The sequence below is a fragment of the Lycorma delicatula genome, chromosome 7 (assembly GCF_047948215.1).
Source record: "Lycorma delicatula isolate Av1 chromosome 7, ASM4794821v1, whole genome shotgun sequence".
Taxonomy (NCBI): domain Eukaryota; kingdom Metazoa; phylum Arthropoda; class Insecta; order Hemiptera; family Fulgoridae; genus Lycorma; species Lycorma delicatula.
Genome location: NC_134461.1, coordinates 146,852,216 through 146,879,780, shown reverse-complemented (window position 1 = coordinate 146,879,780; position 27,565 = coordinate 146,852,216). Strand labels below are relative to the sequence as shown.

Sequence of the window (27,565 nt, the reverse complement as noted above, 5' to 3'; positions counted from 1 at the left end):
TTACATATTGAAAATAACTGTACTTGAACAAAGGATTAAGATACAAAATGTATATATATTTTTTTGTGTTATTTACCATGAATCTCTTTTATCTCAGTGAGCAACATATGGAATGATTTTTTTTAATAAAATTTGGGAAGAAATGAAGCTCAGAAAAACTAAAAAATTAACAATTAATCATTTTTAAATAATCTTATCCCAAATTTAATTAGAAACTATTTTGTTTTAGTATTTAATATGGCACCTTAAAATGGTAAGGAAAGGAAAATAATATTGGGGCAATTTATACTGCTGTACCAGATGACTGGAGATATTGTACCGAAAAAAGTAAACTTAACAGCAGTCTGTTAACTTATATAATATCTTAAACATTTTCTGATTTTTGGCATATCTATTTCAATATGATGCTTAAAAAATTGACAATAACTGGAAACTCTACAACAGTTAAATTACTTTCATCAACAAAATTATTTTAATTGGAAACAACAACTTAGCTATCATTAAAAAAATTAAATAAAAATCAATTCTGTAGAGTTATTTTTAACTGGCTAATTATTGAAAAATAATTTAAAAAAGTGAAAACTAAAAAATATTCTCCTATAGAATCAAACTACTAAATTTTAAAACACACAAACTAAAACATGAAATGTGAATTTAATATTAAACATATTCAAATTTACCAATGTGTTTAATAAATTTACACTGTACGTTTTACTAAAAATAAACTATGGTAATAAATATTAAAACATATTTAAAAAATTTCAACTTTCAAAAAGAAATGATACAATATGCTCATGTTAGCTGTAAAAAAATGTTAGACTACATAAAAGTACAAAAATAATTACAAAATTTTCTATTAATGCTACCTACAACCTTCCAGTTTCAAAAGTGTAAAAACAAAAAAAAAAATAATTAAAAAAAAAATAATAAAAATGAATCAAAATACAAATAAAATATATTGCAAGGAAATTTGAGAGAATCTTAATTTAATTAGGAACAATTTTATCTAATTAATTTGCATATTTTTATATCTAATTAAATATAATAAAATGTGCTTTGTATTTAAAAAAAAATCATTATTCCCTAATAAGTATGTAAGTATTAATTGTATTGAAAATATTAATATTAGTACTCATATTATAGTCATACAATAAAGATTTAAATTTAAAAATATAATTTAAATATTTAAAATATATTTATGAAAAAAAAAACACAAATTAATGGGACAAAAATAAATGTGAAGGAGAAATATTTTAGGGCAGTAATGCTATTATATTTAATTATTGAATGAAAGTCAATGAATCAACAGGGTAGGTATTTTTTCTTGTCTCAGAGATAAATTTATTTTGTAGGGAAAATGACTACAAAGATAAATATCATAAATAATAGATAAATTCATTCACAAAATTGTAATTTAATTTTTAATCACTTTAAGCTTCTTGTTGAGTGTGTAAATAATTAAGATTGAAATAAATATTAAAAATTGTATTGTAATATTATAAATTTATATTCATTGATAAAATTAAGCATCATCTGAATAATATAAAACTGTGTATGACTGGATAGGTGCAATTAAAAATTTTACTAAATATCTGAAGATCATTGTAACTGATCATTAAATTTACTGTATGTAGATCACAAAATCTTGTTTCTGAAAAACTATATCTTATGAACTATTTTTCTGAAAAAAAATTGAGAATTATACCATTAAATTGTTTTCAGCATCATACTTATGAGTTGAAATTTATTTGATGAAAACCTGTAGTTATTATAGAAAAAACTATTACAGAAAAAAATACCATTTTTCACTTGCTTTCTGATAAACCAGTGTTAACATACTACAACTTTGTTGAGAGATAAGAAAAATGAATGTTTAAGTGTATTTTTCTTTTCTGATGTTTGGTTTCATTAGAGTAGATATTTAAAAATCTAACAATGTTGGCTTTCAGTAAAGGTAAGATTGTTTTTTGTACTGAATCATGTATTTCAACTAATCTTTCATATGTACATGCTTCTATAATTTCATTCAAAAGCTGGATGAAAAAGGGTTGCGAGGTAAGAACAATTTCAATCAAAGTGCTGGGAATGTAGATCTGATAGAACAGATTATAATCACTTCATTAACAATAAAATACAATACAGACCTTGTACAAGTGTATTCATCTATTTTTTTATCTGGCATTATAAAGTAAGCATACTATTTTTGAACAGTTTGCTGAGATCTCCAACAATTTTAATGAAAATTCTTCTTTCCTTCAAAAATTCTTTTCCATTCTGTTGTACAATAAAATTACGAAATAATGTAACAATAAAAAAAAGAAATGTAGTTCAAAGCAGAAAAAAATTCTCTTTCTTTACTGAAATAACATCAAGTTTTTTCTCTAAATAAACACCATATTGAAATCGATCAATGAAAATCATTGAAAATATAAAAAAATAAAAATAAAAGTTACATGATAAATAGCATTGCTTTAAAAGGCACATGAACATTATTTCTTGATATAATTACTTAATGAAAAAATAGAATATGAAACAATTACTTGTAGAGAAAATTGGGGTACCTTTTTATATAATATTTCTATAGTTCCAACAAATTTTCTACAAATAAATTGCGTTGCATAAAATTAATGCAGAAAACACATTTTAATATGATAAAACTGAATTTTTTTTCTTTTAATTTGTTCATATAACACATTCCTTAAATATAATTTTTTTTGTGTTCTATAAATAATTTACTATATCAATATAAAAAAAAGTTTAAAAATAAATAAATAAAAAAGGATGAGTTAAAATTAACAAATTCTATCAAAATCAAGTGAAAATTTTTTATAATTATAAACCCTTGCTGAATGATTTATATTTTATGGAAATGTTTATAACAATTTAATAATAACAGGAATTAATTATAAAATTTATAAAGCATTATGTCATATAATAATTTTATTTTAAAAATTTTCAATTTTATTTAAAAAATCAGATTTCATAAAAATAAGAATCTGTTAGATTTACATGATTATTCATTTAATGAGCTAATTTTGACTCATTTTTAAGATTATACCTTTATAAAGGAATACAATGGTTCTGAATGTGGCTATTCTGGAAAAAAAATAATTATACCAACAATTTGATAAAAATTAAATTTCATTACATGGTCTGTAACAAAGAAAAATTAACATATAAACTATAAAAAATGCAAATTAAAAAACAAAAAATATGAGTAATCAAGATTTCCTATTCACTTACTGTTAATTTTAGTAAATTGTGGATAATGTAAATACTTTCAAAAGCTTTTATATTTTTAATAACAAGATGAAACTGATTTATCAATAAAAAAAAAAAAATAAATTAAAAAAAAGCATTCATCTTATTATTGATGAAACAAATGGGAATGCTATAAAATGGAATTACAATTGTAACATTTTTATAATTATAATTAAGTTTTTGACTAATTTAACACCCATAGCTTATTCCTGTTGTTACCTTAAAAGTCGTTTTAATTCATTATGATTCTATTGGCTGTTTATTTTAATTTTTAAAAAGTTTTCTTACAACTGTTATAAAACTTATTACTTTCAAAGAAAAGTTTACTGAAATCATTTCAAACATTAAAAAATGAAGTTTTTATAAATTATGCTGTAATAAAAAGCAGGTCGGTCAATAGTGGCAGAACACAAAGTTATTCTCTAAGTAGACAGATATTGTATATTGGTGTTTGGATGTCCTCAATTCTAAGATTTCTAGGATTATTTTTTTACAGCATTAAAATTACGAATTTCAGTCCCTTAAAAGCTTTTGGTTCCACACGGAGAATATCTCAGGCAGTAGCATCTTGGAAACTTTTTATGAAAGAGCAGGCTACATTAGTCTGGATCTTGGAAACTGAAAGGTATGAGGTAAGTTAAAATGCCAATGGCCAAAGCCCTATTAAATATGCTATTTCCTGTAGATAACCACAGTTAAACAATGCTGAGTGCAGTTTCACAATATCCTACTAGCAAATATTTGTGGCTAATGACTATTGCAACTGACACCGCTTAAAATTAAAATACAAAAAACCTGCTGTTCAAGAAGGGCAAGATGCACTCAGAATAAAAAAGTTTTGTTTTTTCTGCATAATCAAACATATAATACATAATGAAAGATTAAGTTATAGAAATGTTTTCATTCAAGAAAAATTTTACCTTTTTAATTTACTTGGAAAAACAAACTTTGATTTAATTAATGAAAAAAAAGAAAAACCCTTCTGTGTTCTCTATGCTATCTATCTTATGTTAAATATTTCACTAATACTGTAAAAATTAAATACAGAAAACCTTTCAAGTAATAAAAATCCTTTCTGGATTTATAGCACAACAAAAAAACAGACTTCACATTGAAATAAACATTTGTGCATAATAGTATAAAATTGTATATTATATCATTAAGTGCAAGTATTTATCATAACTGCTTTAAATTTATTTAATAAAATTTACACTTTCGATTCTCAAAATAATTATGTATTTGGTTTTTATAGCAACAACAGGCTGATGGTTAATAGCGGTTACTGATAAGTGGTAATGAATAATAATAAAAAAAGAAGGAAACTATTAACACGGTATTATATAATCAAATTATTTCAGTAGTATATTATAATTTTAGATCATTTTACATGTACGCATGTTACACATAGGTCTATGTATTTTTAGTCCTCTCCGTATGTCATTCTTTTCTTTATTGACAGTGAAATGGAAATAACCACAGAGAGACTAGATGCTAAAAAAGGAAAAACGTACATGCTGTAGCTGATAACAACTTTGTTGTTATCAAAAGTAATAAAGAAAATATTGTAAGAAAGAAAACTTATCAAAGATTAAAATTCAGCATTATTAAAAAAATCTACAATCAAATCATTTTAACCTATTTCATAATACCAAACATTAGAACTAACTTTGAATGATCATGATACAGCGCAGATAATTCATATTTTATTATTTATAGCTAACAGCTGGAGAAGCCAAATTCTGGGCTTTTCAACTGAGATTTATTAAGAAATATTTATAAGGAAGATAATTTTCATTCAAGTTCATTAAAAAAAATATCATGTAATTCCTAAAAGAAAATTAACAGATCATCTAATCCGCCTTGTATCAAGTTTATAAATATAATGCATGTAGTAATAATGTTTGTTTAAAATAAATATTATAAATTAACCATAAGTAAGTGAAAAAATATGTACTGATAATTTAATTATCAAAAATAATATAAAAAAATTAATATAATTGATAATGTAATGATTTCTACAGATAAAGGTGAATAAAATCAGTAACACATTAAAAGAAAGAAATTTCATTGCTTTACCTGGTCTATACTTGGAGAACGACACCTTTCATTATCACCACCTTCGCAAAGAGGATTGCGTTTAGGTGATCTTGGCACTCTTTGGTAAGGATCTGCAGAACCGTAAAGATCAGGAGTTCCAATGTTGAGCAGAGAACACTTCTGAACAATGTCAACTATCACAATACCGCTCTCATTTCCATATGCCATACTAAAAAAAAAACGGTAAAACAAAAATCAGTAAACGCTTTTAAAAATTTAAATATTTTATTTACATAAAACAAAGAGAAAAGTTTGAAGTGTAAGATTTGTGACAAAGAATGTTTATATCATGTATAAAATTACATCAGTTACTTCAGCAACTTATGTATATTTCTACTGTTTTTTATGTTATCCTAATATCTTAATCTTAATCTGCATTTTTTCTTCAAATATTGTCTTTCATCACTGTCTTCTCAAACAGTTTTTACCTTCTATGCTTCCATCAATTACCAATAAACATATTCCAGGTGATTTAATCCTGGTTTGCAGAAAAATATTTGAGAAGCATTTCTCAGCAAATGGTTATGACATCAAGAATCAGAATTTTTGATAATTCATTGTTCCTATTCTCATCAAACCATATACTGCCATTGCTCATCAAAAAGTATTGTAAAAATTACTCCACATTTACTTCTACCAACTCTTTTTTTTACATCATGAGATTTTGACCAGCTTCAAGCTGACTTCTCAGTGTGTCTCATAACCTTCCACATCTACTCTTCAGCTCTCTCCATCCACAATATCCCATGATTAATCTAATTTCTCTTTTATTCATTTCTGTATTATGTTCTTGAATTCCAGTTAATTAGCCCTGAGATTACATCTAATTACCAGAATCAACTTACAATTACACAGGTGATTGGACTAGAGATGGTGTAGTCCTGTTACCTCAGGAAAACTGATTTGCTATCTTATGCATTATGCTAAAAGCAACAATTTTTTACTTTTTCTTAGATGACGGGCATAGACTGCTTTGGTCACTTTGTGAATCAAAAATGTCATGCCTGACTGGGATTCGAATCTGGTACCTCCAGAAGAAAGGCTGAGATGCTAACACTCTGCCACAGAGATCGGTGGAGTAGTAAAAAACTTATTGTATCATGATACAGGATGTAAAAAAGTCACTACAGTCTGAGATTCAAGGTATTCTGGGATCATTTAAGTTCCAATGGGACACAGTTATTTTCAGCTTCAACAATTCATTTGAGACTTGTCCCATGGTCGGTCTGGCTACTCCCCGGGATACATACAGCCAACCATGTAACATTTGTCAATGATACATATATCATTTACATAATGTTATTGATTGCATTTATCTTACTGATTAATATTTTGACCAGATCTAATATAATATAATGACAATTTTTCTATGGAGAGTTTGTCACAAACTTCTTTTTTTCTCTGATGTGCCTTAAAAAGCTTTTTGTTATGAATTTCATCAATCAATATTGCCAAATTTATTTTTTTTAAATTTTTTTCAAAAAGCATAATCCTTTTTTTCTGATTTTCTATCATTTATTCTTGTATACTATGCAAATAATCCAAAATATATTACAAATCTATTTTTACTTTTTTCTGCAGTAGTCTTAAATTTTCATTATTTTTATAGTTTTCATCATAATATTACTTTAGATATTTTATTAATTCATTCATCTATTCCTTTCCACATTTTTTTATATTTCTTCTTTTGCTGAAGAAGTTGACTACAAACTCATTGGCTCAAACTATTGGCTCGGTGCCAAACACAAAGCTGGCTCAAGTAATTAATTCAATGATATTTATAGGACCATAACAATTATCTTTCTTATTCATAATTATTTCAACTTCTGCATTTACCTTATACTAAGTGTCTGAAAAAGAACTCCAGAGTTTCATGAACGAATATACTTGTTATATGTAATCTTGAAGCAACGAAAATTACATTTTAGTTTATACATTCTCAGTCAGACAATAGCTGTGTCAGTCTGTTGCAGAGGCTAAGCTGTTATGAGTCTGGGCTTCAGTATCACAAAAGAAATACTTTGTGGCATCACTACAAATGATAATTATTATAATTTCACTATAATAATAATAATCAATGTATTATAATAATCACTATAATTTCGTACAATGAAATTATATGCCAAGTCTATCGTAGAAATTCTCCAACTGATAAAAGCATATGTAATAAATATGTAGGTAAAACAGTTTTTGAAAACTGGAAGTGTTTTGAAAGGACACTCATTATATAACTGCTTAGAATTAAAAAATAAATAAAAAATTAACAAAATTATGTACAGAATATTAAAATACCTTTTTAACATAAAATTAAAACTCAAAAATAAATAAAAATTACGTAAACTTACAGGCCATATGAGGAATTGATTGTAAGAGCAGTAATAGGTCCAGGTACATCTTCATTAATAATTGGAGTTATGCAGACTAAGTAAGCTTGAAATCCAGCTGGTTTCTTCTGTGGCCCTGCTTTTACCCTCACTGGCAGTTTGTACTCCAATGATGACTGTAAAATAATTCATGTAGTTAATTTAGAACAATAGAATCAACATAATTATATATATATATATATGTATTTTCTTAAATGAAAATTAATACTAAATAATACCAAACAATTTTTAACAATCAAAATTCTTTATTTTGAAATGCCTTCTTTACAAAGGATTTCTAAAATTAGAGATACTTAAAAAATCATATTAAAGATTTTTAACAAAATTTATTTTAATATTCTTAGGTATTTTTTTTTAAATTTCTTTAAAATAACAAATCAAAATGAATAAATATGTTTTTCAGACTAGTACGTGATCCTCATTATACATACAGCTCATACGATGTACACAATTGTATACATATATTAAAGACGTAACAATATAACCACCAAAACCTCGTAATAGAAAAACCTAAAAAAACTAATACCAATAGTCACACCAATAGTATAATACCAATAGTCATTAATATTGACTATTGAATAGTTATGTAGTGACTAACTTAAATGTAGAAATCATCTTTTTTATCACTTGAAAACAATTTGCTTTTGTGTGTTTCTAACATAGATCCACGAATGGAAAACCTTTCAAATGAAAAACTAGCACAACTATCTCATTAATTTATTTCCTTTACATGTATACTTATAACTGTAAGGAAAATGTTTCTAATAAATTATCTATTTTTAATAAAATGATTTTATTACTGTTTTCATATAACGTTTTAGTCTCATTTCATGATCCCCTTTCATATCACCATAACCTCCGTGGGGGACCTCCAGGTTGAGAAACGCTAGTCTAAAGGTTCTTTCTTTCTTTTTCCTGTTTAACCTCCGGTAATAACTGTTCAGATAATACTTCAGAGGATGATATGTATGAGAGTAAATGAAGTGTGGTCTTCTACTGGCTCAGTTCGACCATTCCGGGGATATGTAGTTAATTGAAATCCAACCACCAAAGAACACCGATATCCACGATCTAGTATTCAAATCCATGTAAAAATAACTGACTTCACTAGGACTTGAATGCTGGAACTCTCGACTTCCAAATCAGCTGATTTGGGAAGAGACATTCACCACTAGACCAACCCAGTAGGTTTAGTCTAAAGGTTGGCCTATAGCAAGCTTACCAAGCAACTTGTATTACAAAATCTCTTGAGATATTCTCTTTTCCCTTATTTTTTCAATTGTGGCTTTTAGGAATTCTTTAACTTTTCATTTTAAGAACAAAAATAGAACCTGGTTTTTCAGATATAAGCATTATATGATAGGATAGTATCTGCCTACAAAAAAAAATCTTACATAGAATCCAAAGGACATTTAAGGAATATTTTAGCACATATTATTTATTCACATTAATCAAATATATAGAAAATTCAGATTTATTCTTTTATCGGTTATTTAAAATATAAATCACAGTATAACACTGGTTTTAAAAAAAAAAAAAAAACATTATTCTTATTTGCTTTAAATTGTATGAAAATTGTTTTGAACACTCATGGTTAATAGAGTATTTACTTATACACAACATAATAAAAATAAAAGTAAATTAAACAAAGAAATAGATATTATAAAACAAATTGCTAAACATAATGGTTATAATGTTTCTTTAATTGATAATATATACAAAAAACAAATTTCAAAAATTAATAATACCTACAAATGATACACACAAAAATTGACAACATATATTTAAAATATTTATACACTGATAATGTAACTAATATTTATGATAGAAATAAATTTAAACCGGCATACAAGACAAACAATCATATAATAAAATATTTAAAAAATAACAATCACACTAACTCATATAATTCATGTAGAATTTATAAAATAAATGCAATAATTGTGACCATATATACATAAGTAAAAATAATAGGTTTTTAAAACTATATTTTTAGAACACATTAGAAATGATAAAAATGGTAAATTGGGTTTATCTAATGTTGCTGACCACCTTATTTATAACAAACATTCTGTATCTGATATTCAGACAAATTTGGAAACAGTAGAAATCAAGAAATTTTACTTAAATAATAATAGTAAAAGTTTGGACATTTTGGAGAGATTTTATATATATAAATACAAAAGATTTTATAACTTGATCAACTTTCAGACAGAGTATGAAGATAACAACACTATTATAAAAGTAGAAACAGATGGCAGCATGATTTTAGATAAAAATAGATATAATCAGAATGTATATAAATAATTTTAAATCCATTCAGTAATGTAACATTGGCTGGCCAGGTCAACTGGTATAAATCTTCTAATTATTTTATTTTTAAAGTTAATTTTAATTTTTAATTCTTAATTGACGTCATATTTAAATATATGTAATTATTTTATTTAATTGACTTCATGTTTTCTATATATGATAGTAATTTTAATTTTAATCTTTTAATTTTTTTTCTAAAAAGAAAAAATTATTTTTGATATGTAATTTTATATAATTTATAAATAACTGATGATGCGGGATCCCGCAAAAATGCTATTGGAATAAAGAAAATAAAAATAAATTAAGTGTCATTTTATTTAGTTTGTAATTTTGTACTTGGGTTGTTCAACTTGGTTTTTGATTATTGTATTGGCTTAAGAAAAAAAAATATATATATATAAAAAAAAATATATATATATAAAAAAATTCCATCACTTCAAGGCAATATTCCAAGTGCTTGTGAATGAAAAGTACCAAAATTCACCTTTCGTGATATAATTCAAACCATGAATTTCATGGTAATTCACAAAAAATTCAAGGTAACACTTTGCCTTTCAACTGGAAGGTTCTGGTTTTAATCTTGATGAGGCTAAGAATTCTCTCATGTAAAAAAACTCATTACTTATCACAAAAAGAAAGCTGATGAAAGTAACTTGTGCTTGAGCATATGGTTGTTTTATGACAGAATTACCAAGATAGTGACAGTGGTTAATACCTTCCCCTAATCTTCTCCTCTTAGCTCACTCTACTCAACAATGTTGCTTTTAGAGTCTTTGCATTCCAATTCTGAACCCTGTCTACTATTATCACCTTATCAGTAACAGTTCCTGCCTATATCCGACCAGGAGTCTTTTTTTTCCACAGCAACAACAAACCCAGCTTAATAATAATTTAATATTTTCTATAACTAATGTGTATGTTATAATATGTTTAGCTTGTGAGCAATAAGCAACCCCATGGCCCAATGAGATGAGGATGATATGTATGACATGTAAATGGAGTGTAGTCTTGTAAAGACTCAGGGGACTGTTCCTTAGATGAGTACTAACTCCAGTCATCAAAGCATACCAGCATCCAGTGTCTAATATTCAAATTTGTATAAAAATAAGTTAACTTTACTAGGTTTTGAATCTCAGAACCCTTGACTTTGAAACAAATCAGCTGTTACACAGCTGATTTGTGACAGTGATTTACTACCACTAGATGAAACTATTGGGTCCAGTATTAAAAATTTCAAAAGTAAAATAAAACTGGTTATTTATACATCTCTTCTGACTTCTTTCCATCACCCATCTTTTGCTTTATCTCATTTACACATGGCTTATGTGACAAATTAATCATCTGAATCTGTTACTGTATACAACCTTTCCATGTATCAAGAGGGTCAGATGAGAAAATGGATTAATGAGCTGATTTCAGTATCTTGTTTTATTTTAATTCTCCATCCTCAATCGTGTTACTAAGAATTCAACAGAGCTGAGATGGTCCAAGCTGTTTACCTCTTCTTTGGAAAATTTTTTCAAATTTTCTTATACCTAATATTCTACTTTTACCTATTACTAACAGTCACTTTACAACAATATGCATCAATAATGCATGTCATGGCCACAAGAGGCTAAAATCTTGGTCAGCTGTAACAACTTTCTAAAAATTACATCAGTACTAATGAAACCATGTAATATAACAATAAATAATTATTGATATAATAATTACCTTCTTATTTTCTATATCAGTTGATTCCCCTTTCTTTAGAAGACTAGGCCGAGGTGGAAATTCATAATCAGGAGAACACTCCGTTTCATCAGAAATCTCATATACGATAGGAATCTCTAATGCCTGAAATAAAGCATTACAAGTTAAATTGATGATTACCATATCTAAATTTACACTAAATAAACTTAATAGTTTTGTTAAATTTTCATTTAAAATTATATTTCTTGACATATTATTACAGAAAAGTAACACAATAAAATTATACAATTAAATTACATATAATTATACAATTAATTACATTGTGTAATTTACTACACTATAATATTATATAATTATAAAATCACATAACAAAAATAAAATACTCAATTACAATAAAATAAAAATTTATAATAAAAATTATACAGTATAGACGGTAATATTAACATGTTAAAAAAACAAATAAATAGATAAATAGAAAAAGTTACTTACAATAGTTTCTGAAGAAGATTCTTGTTTTCTAAATTTGAAGAGAATTACATAACTGCTAGCTCCAGCTATACAAAGTTTACGACTCTCTGGACAAAGAGATATTAACTGGACAGCAAAAGGATCATCTTCTGTCCCATCAACAGAATGTGTTCGAGGTTTCTCAAACACTTTAGCAGTCTTTAATTTATACAGTACTTGTAGGGATCCTGCTGAGGCATCCCAAAATTTAACACTACCATCTGCATGTCTGTAAAGTGAAAAAAGGTAATGTATTTAACATTATGTATAAATTTTATTAATTAAATAATACAATAAAAATACAGCAGTTTATTGTTATAAGCTGCTGTTGGATCAGTGTTAGTATCACAGATGGGGTACCTAATTAACCTAAGATTTATTATACAGAATTAAATTAACAAAACTCTAAATTTTGATGGCAATAATTCCTTTTGGAATCTAAATAAAATATTCCTTGCAAACTGTAAACTTCATAAAAATCCCAGTTATGAAGTCCACAAATTATAGAGATATCTATATTCAGTATTGGCATTATTAGGTTTTCTTTTTGCTTCTTTTACACAAAGTTAAACATGGAATTAATAGCTGTATAAAACTAAAACAAATAACTTCATTAATATAATTCTGTATTTGAGTAGATAAAAATCTAATTTTCATCTTTAGATACTCAATATTCAAATGCTAATTATCTCATATATTTTATTAAATTTACAACAATGTGTTGTATTTTTTAAAGGAAATGAGTAGACTTTAAAAATATATTGGAATACAAATAAATCTTTGTTATTATTAATAAAAGTACTAAGTAACCAACAATGTTGTAAACAGAATGTTGTATCATGTACATAAAATATAATAAAAACAAATAACAAAGAAAACCTAACGCAAAAGATAAAGAGGCAACACAAATTTCACTGTAAATGAAAACTATTAACTAATCACAGTGAATGAGCCAAATGATAATCAAAATGTCTTTGCAATCTCTGATGGAGCATTATTTAGTTGGCTCTTGTAGGAGGTAGCTTCTCCCTTGTTTATACAGTGATAATTTACCAGCAGGCAGATTACATGTTAGGTTTACAGACACTTTTTTCTGGCAAATTATGTGCCAACTACTAATCAGACATGGTACTTTTTCATACGCTATAAAATTTCAATTCCATATTCTCATGCAAGAGCTTCAAGCTTTATGATGAATTAATCACCCATTTTTAAGAAGGTGTGATTATCCATCGTCTCATCCTCTTAAAATTTCCCACAGAAATTAAAATACATGCTGGTTGAAAGAAAGTATTAAAAAACAAAAGTGTTATTGCAAATAATAAAATAAATAGAAGCAATATGGAAAGTAAATTACTGTTAGCGCATTGCATGAGCTTGAGATAATGTGATCATGTCTGATTGGTAAATGATTTGCCACTTTTGAAGCATGAATAGATCAATTTAAAATTGTTACCATTCTACTAACACTTTTTGCAGAAAATATTTCTGTTCTAAGGTCAAAAACATTCATTTTTATTCTATTTTGTTATTAAGATTTAACAAAAATTATTGTGCCTACATTTACACCATACTTTCTTATATAATAATCATCTTTACTAATAACGAACTAATTGGATGGGGGGTTTTACACTAGAGAGCTGCCTGAATTTATATAAGAAAGGGTAAATTTATTTAACTTCCAGCAGTATAAAAAAAAGAATATTAAATAACTATATTTAAAATTAATGGAACTTTTACTTTCAAAGGCCTATTAGAGCTATCAGTATCCTTTTCATTGAAGTATTTAGTTATCCAGAGGTATAGTTTTGTTAAAAAAGGTTAGGAAATACCTTAATGGGAGATTGAATAAATTCAGTTATGTTTATTTATTTAATATGTTCTTTTTATAACATTTTGTATATTCTAAGTCAGTTGATATGTTGGTTCCATGTACAATGTAAAATTTATACATCATAATTGATGTGATTGTATAATTGAGCCATTTCTATGAAGTGATCTCTAAAATTTGATCATTTTAAGTTAAATGATCAAATTTGGGGTTTTCTTATTTTAAGATGGTTTCTGTTAATAACAGAATTACCACACTCCATGCTTAAAAAAACGTTTCAAAGGTAATTAGAAGAAAAAGAAAAATTAATTTGAAGGTGTCATTAGAAGAACACTTATATTTAATAATTTAATAACTTTCATTGTGCTGTTCAAGAAATAAAACAAAAAAAATTAATTTATACAACATTTAATACTAAAAAGAAAAAAAATTATTATAAAAATTTAATACAAAATAACAAATAAATTTTTTCCAATTTTCAAACATGAATATATCTTTCTGTTTTGTTTTTTTAATTATTTAATAATTTTGTGATTGATTAAATTTTGCTTCAGATAAATTCATCTATGTAAACAGATATGACAAAAATCAGTGGTATTATAAGAAAATGATGAAAAAAAAATTTGGTAAAAAGTACTTACCCTGTGAGTATAATCTCACTGTAACTGCAGGAAGTTGGGTTCCATTCACCCCCACTAAGAGGCCACTCCTTTTCACTGAACCCAGTGCGTTTATGTGACCGCGAGCCAACTGAATAGAAGGCAGGTATAAGGTCTGACGGGCAATCTGCTAAATATGTGCAACATGTGACAGCTGACTCGTGTAAGTCCATAGGATATGGGTTTTCAAAACAGGGAAATCCCTGGCTCAATAAATCTATTACAACTAGATCATTATGTAGTAGTACAACTATTGCGTATGGTTCCTGCATATCTGTTAACATGAAAAACATAAAAATAATTTAAATAAAGTGTATAAGTAATTAATTTAAGATTATTAAACAGCGTTCAAAATATAGAACTGCATTAAAAATTAAGCATGATTCATCATATCTCTACAATGGTCAAAGAATTCATTCAATGACAAAACATACAGTTAATTTATTATGAGTTATTAAGTATCACTATGGCTTGAATGAATGATGTAGCAAATACAGGTAATTCAAAAAAATGTATACACACTTTGAACTATCACAGAAAATTTATTTTCCTACCTACAAGATTAAATTGCTGGAATAAGTAAGGCTACAGTCCAATTTTAAAAATAAGTATAATTTCTGGTGAAAGTAAATGTTTCAAATGGTGATTAAAAGAGTAAATGTACAAAATGGTGGCCTTCAGTATCAATATATTTCTGAGTGCGAGTCACAACTGATTCTGCAGCTCACACCAAAATTTCCAATGGGATTTCTGCACACACCACTTGAATCTCATTCCAAAGTGTGTCCAGGTACATGGTTTATGACAGTACAATTTATCTTTTACTGTGCTCCATAAGAAAAAATCGAACGGTGTAAGGTTTGGAGAGTGTGCAAGAAATTTGATTGGTTCCCTACGTCCTATACACTGGCCTGGTACATTTTGATCCAGGTATGCTTTAACATCTCTATGATAGTGTAGCATGGCACCATCTTGTTGGTAATAGCAACAAAATGACATTGGGTAGTATCAACACTGCATGAATGGAAGGGAAAATGAAATCAGCAAACACTATTAGGTACTTTTCTCCAGTTACAGTACTTTCAAAATGGAAAGGTCCAATGAGTTTCCTAGGAGACAAACTGCATTACACATTCATACCAGGCAAATTCACAGCCTTTTCAACAGTAATGTGGGGATTATCTTCTGTCCAGTACACACAATTATTCCTACTGACAGTCTGACAGTCTGTAATTGAGCTTCATCCGACCAAACTATGCTACTCCATAAATCCTGGTTCATGTGTAACCATCCTCTGAACCCATTCACAAAATTGTACCCTGCAATCTGGGTCATCGTCACTTACCTGTTACACCAGCCTTGGAATATACACACGCAACTTGCCTTTCTTCAGAATGCGTTGCACACAACTATACTAGACTTACATCACTCTCACCTAACCCATGCCTTACAGATTTTTGTGGTGAATTCTGAAACAGTTCCAGCACCACACCTGAGGAATCATCACTTCTGGTCATGCGAGGTTGCTCTGATCGGCCATTATGCACACATCACACACTGTTCCACAAATCTCGAATTTGTCTTGTAGATGTGTGAAGGTCACCATTTTGAACATTTTGAATATTTTGTTTCATTAACTGAATTCCAAATGGAGATATTTGAAACATTCACTTTGACCAGAAAGTACATTTATTTTTCAAACTGAACTATACCCTTAGTTTTCACAGAAATTTAACCTTGTAGGTAGGAAAATAAAACTTCTATGACAATTCAAAGTATGTATACATTTTTTTGAAACACACTGTATATTCCAAGTCTAGGCAACTATTTCACAATATTTGTTTTTTATGATTTTACAAACTACCATAATCATTAGACACTACAACCAAAAGGTACGAGTATGCAATCAACATCAAAATAAAACTTCTATTGCTTGACTTCAATGGTTAAGGGAATAGTTTATTACCAAGCATATTTTAATATTTTAAGATGCTATTCTGATATGTTTCAGTTGTAAAAGAACATTAGATTCTAAAGGGATGACACAGATTACCGCATTGTCCAAGATGACCTCAAATTTTCTTTTAACCTTCTCAACCAGACCAATGCACGTATGCTTGTATTTTCTGTAAATGTGCAACTATGTTGCATTTAAACTATTTTTTTAATCATTTTTTTTTTTACTTGTGTGCTCTGCAGAGTGTAAATGTATAATTTTCTTGAAGGTATTAACTTTTCTCTAAACATATTTATTTTATTTAGTTATGTATTAATTATTTATTAGTATTATTGAGGTAGAGTAAATTTCTTTCATCTTGCAAAAATTAGAAAAATTTTCTTAATTAATTATTGTTCTTCTTGCTTGCAACAGATATATAAATGCAATCATAAAGAGTGGCGGTAATGGTGGTGGTGGTGGTGGTGGTGGTGATGATGATAAAAGTTGATTTTTTTCATGGACTTTATTACATCAATCTTCTCAAAATTAAATTCTCTATACATTTTAATAATAAAATTTATGTATTTATTACATTTATATGTTACTCATTTAAGAAAGTTATTGTAATTTAAACATAAAAAAGCCGTTTTTCATCACCAAATGTTTTTGTTTTATGTCAGATATCATGAAAACTATGGGCGGCACAGTTTGGGACTTGTTTAAGGAATAACAAATTGGTCCCTTATGTAACAAATTAAAAATCTCAATATGATCACATTTCACTGGGGGAATTGAAATCCGAGTGATGTTTTTCACCGGCCATAACTCGACAACAAAGCACTTTTGGACATATGTTTAATTGTCTGAAACATATAAGTTTATATGTATAGTTTTATCCTTATTTCAAGCTTTAAAATCAGTTCCCAAATTATTTCCCTTTCCTCCTGAATCAATCTATATATATATATAAAATATACATCCTGGGTTCATCATTAGTTATAAAGTACTACATTTGGTTTTGAATGACCATCATTACATGTGAGAAGTAAAAAATCATGACAACTATCAGTATTTAATTGTAACAATGTGGTAATCAATTACCTGATATAGTATTTTATAACTGATAACAAATTCATGGATTTGAAATGATTTTTATATAAACTGGTAAGGTTATATTTCGCTTGTTAATTTTCTGCATGTGTAGATGATTTTTGTTAATAATACCACATATGGGTGGCTTTAAGAATGGAGTTGTAGATAAATTTTTCAACTATTAAATGACTGAACTTGAAATGAATCAAGTAATGTAAGACATCATTAATGGAAAAATTCAAAACAAATTCTGTTACAACTAAAAAATCTAAATATGAAATTCACAGCAATCACAATTTGAATAAAATTTATTATGATGAATAAAAATTAACAGATTAACTTACCACTATTGTAAGGGCTCTCGCAGAGAGTTACAAAATCAACAACGTTGTGCTCCATTTCAAGCACAGTTGTAGTTTTACCATGAATCACAGTTATGCTGGGAGTTCGGCCTGCCTTATCATAAGTCAGACCTCCTGAGAATATCACATATGCTTCCCTGAAAAGAAAAACGATATGAATGATATTCTTCAATAAGATATTACAATATAGAATCCATTAATGATCTATTAATTATGATGGTAGTGATCATTAATGATATTCTTCATTAAGATATTACAATATAGAATAAGATATTACATTCTATATTATCTTTTCAGGAAACAATGGGTTTTGATAAATGATAATACTTTACATAATTTTTCTGAAGAAAAAAAAAGAGTAAACAATACAAAACTCTGAATGGGTTATAAACTACTATATGAAGCCTCCACTAAACATTTTTTTTAATATGCTATTCTACTCAATAGAAGACTCATTTATTATTAACAAAAATTGCACTACACAAATTTTCATTCACTGTCAACTCTTGTGTCACAGTTTAATAATTCTTACGCTTGTGGCTGCAGTTCTATTGCTGCTGCAGTAGCATAGCTAAAAAGTTAAAGTAAAGCAACTGGCCAAAATTTTGTGTGATGGGTTTTTGCAAATGTCAACATTTCAAAATCTCCTTATTTTAAAAAACAGAAAAAAATGTTATAGAAATTTTCAGAAGGTGCATGTATCTATGAATGTATTTTAACTTATTATGGCTTAGCATAAATACTTCAAAAATAGCTCAAAAAATTTCTATATATATGGCTCGTTAATGGCATTATATCTTAGGGAAAATTACAAAAAGGGGGAGGCGTAGTTTTCGCAATTTTGAGTATAGTGGTCATAGAAAATTGAGTTTCAGTATAATAAAAGTACTTATTACATTATTTTTTACATTATTTTTTTTTTTTTTTACTGAAAAAATTTTTAAGTCAGTCGAATTTAGATGAGGGGGAATATTCAACATTATTTATATATGTTTTTCTTCATATCTCAAAAATCTGTTTACCAAAAAAGTTGAAATTAGGCAGAAATATTTTTCTAAAATAGTTTCAGCCTGATTTTGCATGCCATTGAACTAGGGGCATTACAACACCCATATTTTTTTTTTAGTAAATAAATTTTTTTAGCCTTGTTGAATAACATCACACCATATCAGATCAACTTTTTGAAGTAAATAATTACTCCAATGAATAAAATAAACTTATAAATCTATAAAAACAAGGAAGCTGAATGGGACCATTACTTAAAACATTAATTATTATAAACTTTAATTTTCAAGATTGAAAATCCAACTATAACAAGTATTTAAGTAGATTACACGGAATATTTTTAAAAAGGGGGTCCTAAAGGATCCAATTAAAGAATTTTAATATTTTTATTTTTTTAATTTCTGATACTTTATCTGTTTTTCAAGAGATTTTTGTTATTAAAAATGTTATATGAGGTCAAGCAAGGAAGGTCAGAAATGGAACCATTTTTTTTTTAACTAAGAATTTTGATTTTTTTTTAATTATATTTTTAATTGCTGCATAATTTTTAAGGTAAAAAGTCATTTGATCATCCTGACCCTGTAGGGGAAGACACCCCTGCCACCCCCTCCGTTCCTAGTCCTTATGGGCTTTACCAGAGATCATCTTCAAAACCTCGGCTTTTGTCATATTCCACCTTGGCCAGGATGCTACTGATGGGAATGTCACTTGTGACATTCCCATCAACATACTACTATTTAACTAACTCAAAGCAAAACACTGACAACAGCAAAACATGAATAACAACAAAAGAAAAACAGACTGAAAATTCTCTGAGTGACTGTGAGTTGTTCCAAAACAGTTCTGTACATTGAGATCTGTTCAACTAGAGAACAATAACTACAAATCAGTTGATCTTGAAGTCAAGAGTTCTAAGGTTCAAATCCTAGTAAAGGCAGTTACTTTTATACATATTTGAATACTAGATTATGGATATGGGTAGGCTTTGGTGGTTGGGTTTCAATTAACCACATATCTCAGAAATGGTTGAACTGAGACTGTACAAGACTACACTACATTTACACTCATACATATCATCCTCATTCATCCTCTGAAGTAATACCTGAACGGTAATTCCTGGAGGCTAAACAGGAAAAAGAAAGAAAGATTTATTAGAATAGAAATACTGACTTAACTCATTTTTTCTTTTGTAATATATTTCAGGTGGTGGAATGATGGGAACTGAAAGTTATGTTTGTAATTGAAAAATAAAATCAATGTTTTCTTCTTTTGCTGCCTCACCTCATTCATAAACACAACTTATAAAGTCATGTTAATAACAATAAATATAATTCATCATATATACATTGCCACAAAATAATAGTGATATTGGTGGAATTTAAATAAGTTATAGTGTAGTTTAGTGATTTAATTTTACCCTGATCTCGACGACTTCCACTCCACTTTTTGTATTGGTTTACAGGCTTCTGGTTTACCATCTTTAGTAATTTTTGCTGTAACAGAAAAATAAAACTAATTAAATTATCCATTTTTGCGCTTCAAGAAATAAAATCAAAATTCAGTTTTACTGACTGAAGGTTTAAGTACTAGTAATAAAAATAATAAACTTAAAAAATCATCTGATTTTAATATATTGTGATGGCTCTGTAATGAGTATAGAAAAGGCAAAAATTAAATGTAAATCTGATCCTAAAACTCTACAACTACCTACATATAATTACTTACTTATGACTAAAAATTGAATTTATTTCTTTATTTTACTGATATTTATTATTTATTATTTATTTTATTATTTATTATTTATTTTACTGATATCTTAATATCAGTATATTATTAAAATCAAAAGTGTTGCTATGTCTAATTGGGTAGTCAGTCAATAGGAATCATGTTGTTACTCATAAAACAACCTTCCTGAGTTTGTAAATAGTATAGTAATAATAACACACTAATTTTGTTAACCATCACAGAATTCACAAGCTAATATCCTCTGATTATCCTGTGCAATCTTTGTTATCACCAAGATTTTGCCTGGCATGCGATAATGGGAACGATTAAAAAAGTATTGGAATCTTTTTTTAACATATAAATAGAAAAAATATATATACAGATAACTCTGGTTCTAGGGAGGTGGAAATAACTTAGGCTAGAAAACAAATTCAGTCTTACCCAGGCTAGATTGAATGTATGTTTTCTGTTACAAGACACAAAAAAAGTTGATTTTTTACATAGAATCTCTTCCAACAGCTTTTTCTAATATAGACCTAAAAATATGGTTCAGAACCAAGGTAATCCCTATATTCTTGTTTTCTAATCTTTTTATATTCTGAGTGCTGGAATATAAAAAATGAAAAGATGGAATCAACAGTAGGATACTCACCCTTGGGGCTGGCAGAACTGTTGAAAACAGCTAAAACCATTCTACTAAACACCATCAAAGCTGTTCTGACCATAAATCATCATAATGAATTAAAATTCACTAGCATACCTCTGTTTTATAATTAGATGTAATATAATTTATTACACAAGTGAACACAGGAGATCAAGGATTATTGATATCAAAGAAAAAAATTAAAAAAAAAGGAAGACAAGGAAGACAAGGGAAAGGAGTTAGTAAGAGCTTGTAGTGAAAGACAAAATCTTTTTTTTTCTTCAGTTTGCTCTTCTTTGTTATTTCTATGAAGAAGTTGATCCAAAACCTTCTGTACTATACACTGCTTTCCTGCATTCAACAATGGCTCACAAAGATGAGACTTAAGTACCTATCTTAAAATATTCTGTAACACTATTCTTGAGGAACATTTCGCTCAATTTTCAGTCATTTATTGATAGTAGGAAGCACATTCTTCATTCATCCTGTCCTTTTTTTTTAGCTTTTCACTATGTGAGCAAATCTGTTTAGTTTGTCCCTTACATTTTTTTTAAATGGATTTTAAAAGTATTAATATATTATGTAATTATGGTTTAATTTTTTACCCAAAGCGGATAATATGCTGTAGACTTGTTTAACCTACTAGTGTGGCTGTTTAAATGACAGTTTCTGAGGAGCTCTTTTGATTATAATAACATTTATTCCACAATATTACAATACTTTAATATTGACTCGAGTCAAAAGAGCAATTGAATTCACCTTAATTTTTTTTATTCAAAAAACATAAAATAGCTTCCTAACATTAATTTAAGTTTATCCCTAATCTTTAAAATTACGTGAATTTAAACAATGAATGACATCAAACAATTATTGTGGTGGTTCATTACAAAAAAAATTTTCTAGTAGTGGTTAATGCAGAGTTGATATAATGACTATATAAAAAGAATGCATGAACTACTTTTTATCAAAATGGAGGCAAACTATCTTTGTTTATTATTCACTCAAAAGAGTACTTCAATTCTTTTTTCAGTAGAAACTATAAAATAATTTTTATTTTCTAAACTATTTAATTATTTTCTTAAATACTTATTTGTTTAGTTTAAAATTGGATGACCATTTTATTTTCATGTAATTAGCTTGATTACTTATTTCCACATATTTTTTATTTATAAAAAGCACGTGGATGCACACACACACACACACAGACATAAGGGTTTTACATGAGGGTAACATACCATGTGGATGTGAGATATTAATTGGATTTTGTGACTGTCGAACATTCCATGTTGTAAGGGAGCCATCAGTGTGACTGCACATGAACTGTTTACCTTCATGATGCCATGACACAGATCTTAATGGTTCTGAACAAAGCCATCGAAAATCTGCTTGTTTTAATCTCAGGTCCCATAGAACTAGTTGTCCACATTCATAACCGATTAAAAGCTGAAAAATAAATTAAAAAAATAACTTAAAAAATTACAAAAGAAAAAACCTTAAGTTTATGTTAATAAACATAATTATCTTAGACACAATGAAAACTATTGGAAAACCAGTTGAAAACTGTTTCAACTACTATGGTTACTTCTACCTTACAGCCACTTTAAAGTGTTTAGTTACACCAAAGTATACATTTGCATTATACTTATGCTGCAAAAATGGTGTCAATTTTGTGATTGCTTAGTTGAATCTGGGAAAATTTATCATAATTTTTCTGCGATAACAGTCCATAAATGAAATAATGCCTTTTTTTTATTAAATATTTTAAATAACCAGGTTTATTTACAAAATTGAACATACAGAATCCAAGTACACAGGTGAATCAAAGCGTCATTTCATCTTAGCATTTCAATAAAACCATACTGATTTATGGGACTTAGTGTAAACCTTTGGGGAATTATGACTTTGGAGAATTATCTTTAAATGAGTTAAATAGTTAGTTGCTGCAATTTTAAATACAACTGAAATTGTTTTGTACTGAAAAGGGTGTTATACAATAAATTCAATAAGATTAGAGTTTCACAAGGAATCCATTATTGCATTTATTATAGAATAATATTTTATAAAAAAAATCTAATGAATGGAATGAGACTAATGAATCTTTCTTTTTTTGCAGGTTTGAGAAAACAAAGCTATTGTGCCTTTACACATGAGGAATGAATTCAGATCAACCAGGATTTGCTGAGGAGAAAAATTCACATTTTTAAAAACCAAATATCTATATAGATCCTTTGTACAAGAGGTTATCTCTAAAGTGAAGACCATTTCATTGTAAACAAATTTACCCTGAACATTTTATAAATATTTTTTTATTTCTCTTAAATTATATACCTTATTCTACTTCTCTACATAGTCGCCACATAAATTATGACATTTGTCGTAGCGACACACCGGCTTCAATATACCCTCGTCGTATTCTTCTGCCGCCAGACCATTTGGCCATTGATTAACAAAAGTTTTAAGTTCATCGTCACCCATGAATTGTTTACCGCTCAAAAATTCTTTCCATTTCCCAAACAAATGGTAATTAGAAGGAGCTAAGTCCAGACTATATGATGGGTGATCGTAAATTTCCCATCCAAATGTTCTGTGTAAATCAAGTGTCGGACCCGCAACATGTGGACGTGCATTATCGTGCAGCAGGACGACGCCGTCGGTCAGCCGTCCACGTCGCCGATTTTGAATATTGCACCGTAAATTACCTAGAGTTTTGCAGTAGGTTTCTGCATTTATAGTCATTCCACGAGTCATGAAATCAATCAGCAGTATGCCAAAAACTGATCCCAAAAGACTGTAGCCATCAGTTTGGTCCGAATGGCTGTGGCTTGACCTTTGTTGGTCTGGTTGGTGATTGAGGATGACGCCATTCACTTGACTGCTTTTTTTTCTCTGGCGTATAATACAAAATCCATGTTTCAATGTCGGTAACAATTGAATTACGGAACTCATCACCTTTTTCTGTATAGCGTATCAAAAATTCCAAAGCAGATCCCATTCTTTTTTTTTGTGACGTTCCATTAACACGTGCGGCATCCAAATTGCACAAACCTTTCTGAAGCCTAAATCGTCATCAATAATGCGACCGATAACAGCTCTTGAAGCATCAGGAAAAAGAAAGGCCAGGTCGGAAATTGTTGAGCAGTGATCTTTTTGGATTTCATCATCGACGCGTTTCAACAATTCCTTAGTGATTATCGAAGACCTCCCCGAACGTTCTTCATCGTACATATTATTTCTAAACCTTTCACATCATTCTCGGACATTTCTTTCATTCAGTACTTTATCACTGTACACAGCAATCGACTGCCTATGAATTTTAGCCGGCTTAACGTTTTGATGGTTTAAAAAACGTATGACGTCACGTATTTCAGAGTCGGCGGCAACCCCGATTTTCCTATTCATTTTATAACGTAATAACTCACACGTAATCAATAATACTACAACGCGACAACTTACAGACAAAAATGCAGTGTGTACATGAACGACACAGATTCGCCAACCTTAAGGAGAGAAATTTCCCAGCGGCTTTTACTTTAGAGATATCCCTCGTATATCTGTGCAACTGATGCAAAATTTTTTATAGTCTACATCAATTAATGGTAAATCATGATTTCGACAGCCTAGAACAGCCTAAAAACTACATCAATACTGGTATTATTTGTTGTTATTAATTATAAAAGAAAGTGATGCTAGTTAAAAACTAGTAGTTCAGATAAATCATCTGCAAAAATGTCATACAACTAACTTTAGTTTCAAAATATCTCATTTTACGTGATTTTAAAGTACAGTATACAAATAGTACAGTTGAACAACAACATGATCCTTTATATGGATCAAGAATTCTTCATAGTGACAAAGTTAATTTTTATGAAGTTATTAAGCAGAATGTAAAGTATTGGACACCTAATAATCCACAGGGTACAGTTTCAAGCAGCCACTTGAATCTGGTTTTACGTGGAATTTGTAGAATGTGTATGTTTGGTAACTTTTTATTGATATAATATTTGTTACTAGATCTGCTTGGCATTATTAGATACATCCATAATACTTTACAAATAAAATTTAAATTAAAAATACATACATGACTTAGTTTTTAAATTATAGTCTTATCTGTAGCCTTTTGAGGAGTGATCGCATGATCCCATTCTCCATTCTCAAAATTTTTTAAATTTAATTCAAGATGGAGCAGATTGTTTTACACACACAATTAATTGGTTCTCCAAAGTACAAAATAATTATGTTATATCCAATTTTTCACTATATAACACGCATTTGATTTCACGCTTGTGTTAATAAATGGCTTTTAACTAAATATTTTAGTATTACAGAATATTAAGTATATACTTACTTTGCTAGCATCTAAAGGGTTATCACTCAGGTGAACTATAGAGCCAGGATGAGTTTTTCTAGTTCTGTGAACAAACAATAAAAAGAAAAAAATGTTAAAAGATTGATAAAGCATTTAATAAACTAAGTGATTTATCAAAAGTGTAATTTATTTAGTTTGATAAGAAATACATTTAAAAACTGTTTAGAGATCAAGACAAAAGCTATATAGTTAATTTTTTTTACTAATTCCAGGACAGACTGAAATAAAATTCCATAAATCTACATAAAAAACAAAAAATTATCTGTCCAAATATATAATTCACAGAGTATATATATCTAAAAGAAAAATGATGGATTAATTAATTAACTAAACTAACAAAAAGTGAGAACATAATTCAATAAATTTAGGTAAAAGATGAGTCCTGAGCAAGACAATAAAATATGTACAGTACACTTTGTCGTAGATTTACTACAACAAAAAAATGTACATATAATATGAACACACTTCACAACATTATAACACAATTATATCACAGCCACTACGTGCACTATGTGTTTAGGAGAGCAATCGTAGCCTAAAGTGTGACATTATGTGGATGGATGAGTAGCTCTACGCTGTGAGTTTCAAACCTGTGAACCTCTGGAGATTGGTTGGGGGGGGGGGTCTACTTGTATAAAGACAGTTGTTAGCACATGTCTACTTAGTAGTAGTTATCCTTCACTTTTACCAGTACTCTATGGACCAAACTTTCAGGCTCAAATATTTCTTCTGCAGTTAATGGTCTACTCAAAACCACAAAATAAAAGTGGTATGAAAAGTGATCTCATCAGATTTGTTTGATTGTGAGAAAAATGATGTTTGGAAATTTGCGAATGAAATAAACATGCCAGATCCACTTCTTTTAACAGGCAGTAAAAGATGGCAGTTTGATGAAAACTTATTAGTTGTCAAATTGTCACAAAATTGTCACTGAATTTATACATTTGGTTTGTCTCACCAAGTAGTACATTTACTACTGAATTGTATGCTACTCATGACTTTTCGGTACTTACATATTAACGCCACCGCAGCTACAGCTTTATTTAAAAACAAAGTAGTCAATCGGATTTCGGTAAAAAATGGGCCGATATAGAGTTCCACATAGATTCAAATCAGTCTCTTTATTAATTTTAATAAATGGTTATTTATATTTATTTATTTTATAAATATAATTTAACCAAACTTAACCTACGCTCGCTTCGCTCGAGTAATTAATACCGTAATTTTTTGAGTATTTATTTAATAATTTATTAAATAAATATTAAATATTATTTATTTATTTAAATAAATATTATTTAATAAATACTAAAAAAATTACAGTGTTAATTAGTCAAGGTTAGCGAGCGAAGCAAGCGTAGGTTAAGTTTGGTTAGCTGCGGTGGTGCTAATACGTAAGTACCGACTTTTCTCTACATTACAGATAGATTCGGTCATATTATTAAGTGTTGTAACTTAATACTCTTTAAATCCTATCTGACTTATTTACTTTTCATTCAATAACAATGAACCCTCACACATCTGTTTCTCATTTCAAAAATACAATACATTGGTCAGTTGTGGCAGGGTTTCTAGCCACACACAAAATCCCTGGCAATGAAAGAGCTGATATAGCTGCTACGGAAAGCTTGCACTCAGCGATTTCCATGGATGACATTATTCTCCTCTACTATATCTGCTTCCATATATAAA

The 27,565-nt window shown here is 28.3% G+C and overlaps 1 protein-coding gene across 1 annotated transcript in view; it reads right to left on the bottom strand.

Annotated features, from left to right (window-relative positions):
- Window positions 1–27,565, bottom strand: part of Tomosyn (syntaxin-binding protein tomosyn) — a 769,959-nt gene that overhangs the window by 144,184 nt on the left and 598,210 nt on the right. Inside the window, exons 5-13 of the mRNA XM_075372103.1 lie at window positions 25,856–25,919; window positions 22,746–22,953; window positions 20,560–20,635; window positions 18,120–18,274; window positions 14,727–15,018; window positions 12,237–12,483; window positions 11,769–11,891; window positions 7,704–7,858; window positions 5,338–5,527 (exon numbers count right to left, since the gene is read on the bottom strand). Coding sequence (XP_075228218.1) covers window positions 5,338–5,527; window positions 7,704–7,858; window positions 11,769–11,891; window positions 12,237–12,483; window positions 14,727–15,018; window positions 18,120–18,274; window positions 20,560–20,635; window positions 22,746–22,953; window positions 25,856–25,919 — 1,510 coding nt within the window. The remainder of the gene's footprint in view (window positions 1–5,337; window positions 5,528–7,703; window positions 7,859–11,768; window positions 11,892–12,236; window positions 12,484–14,726; window positions 15,019–18,119; window positions 18,275–20,559; window positions 20,636–22,745; window positions 22,954–25,855; window positions 25,920–27,565) is intronic.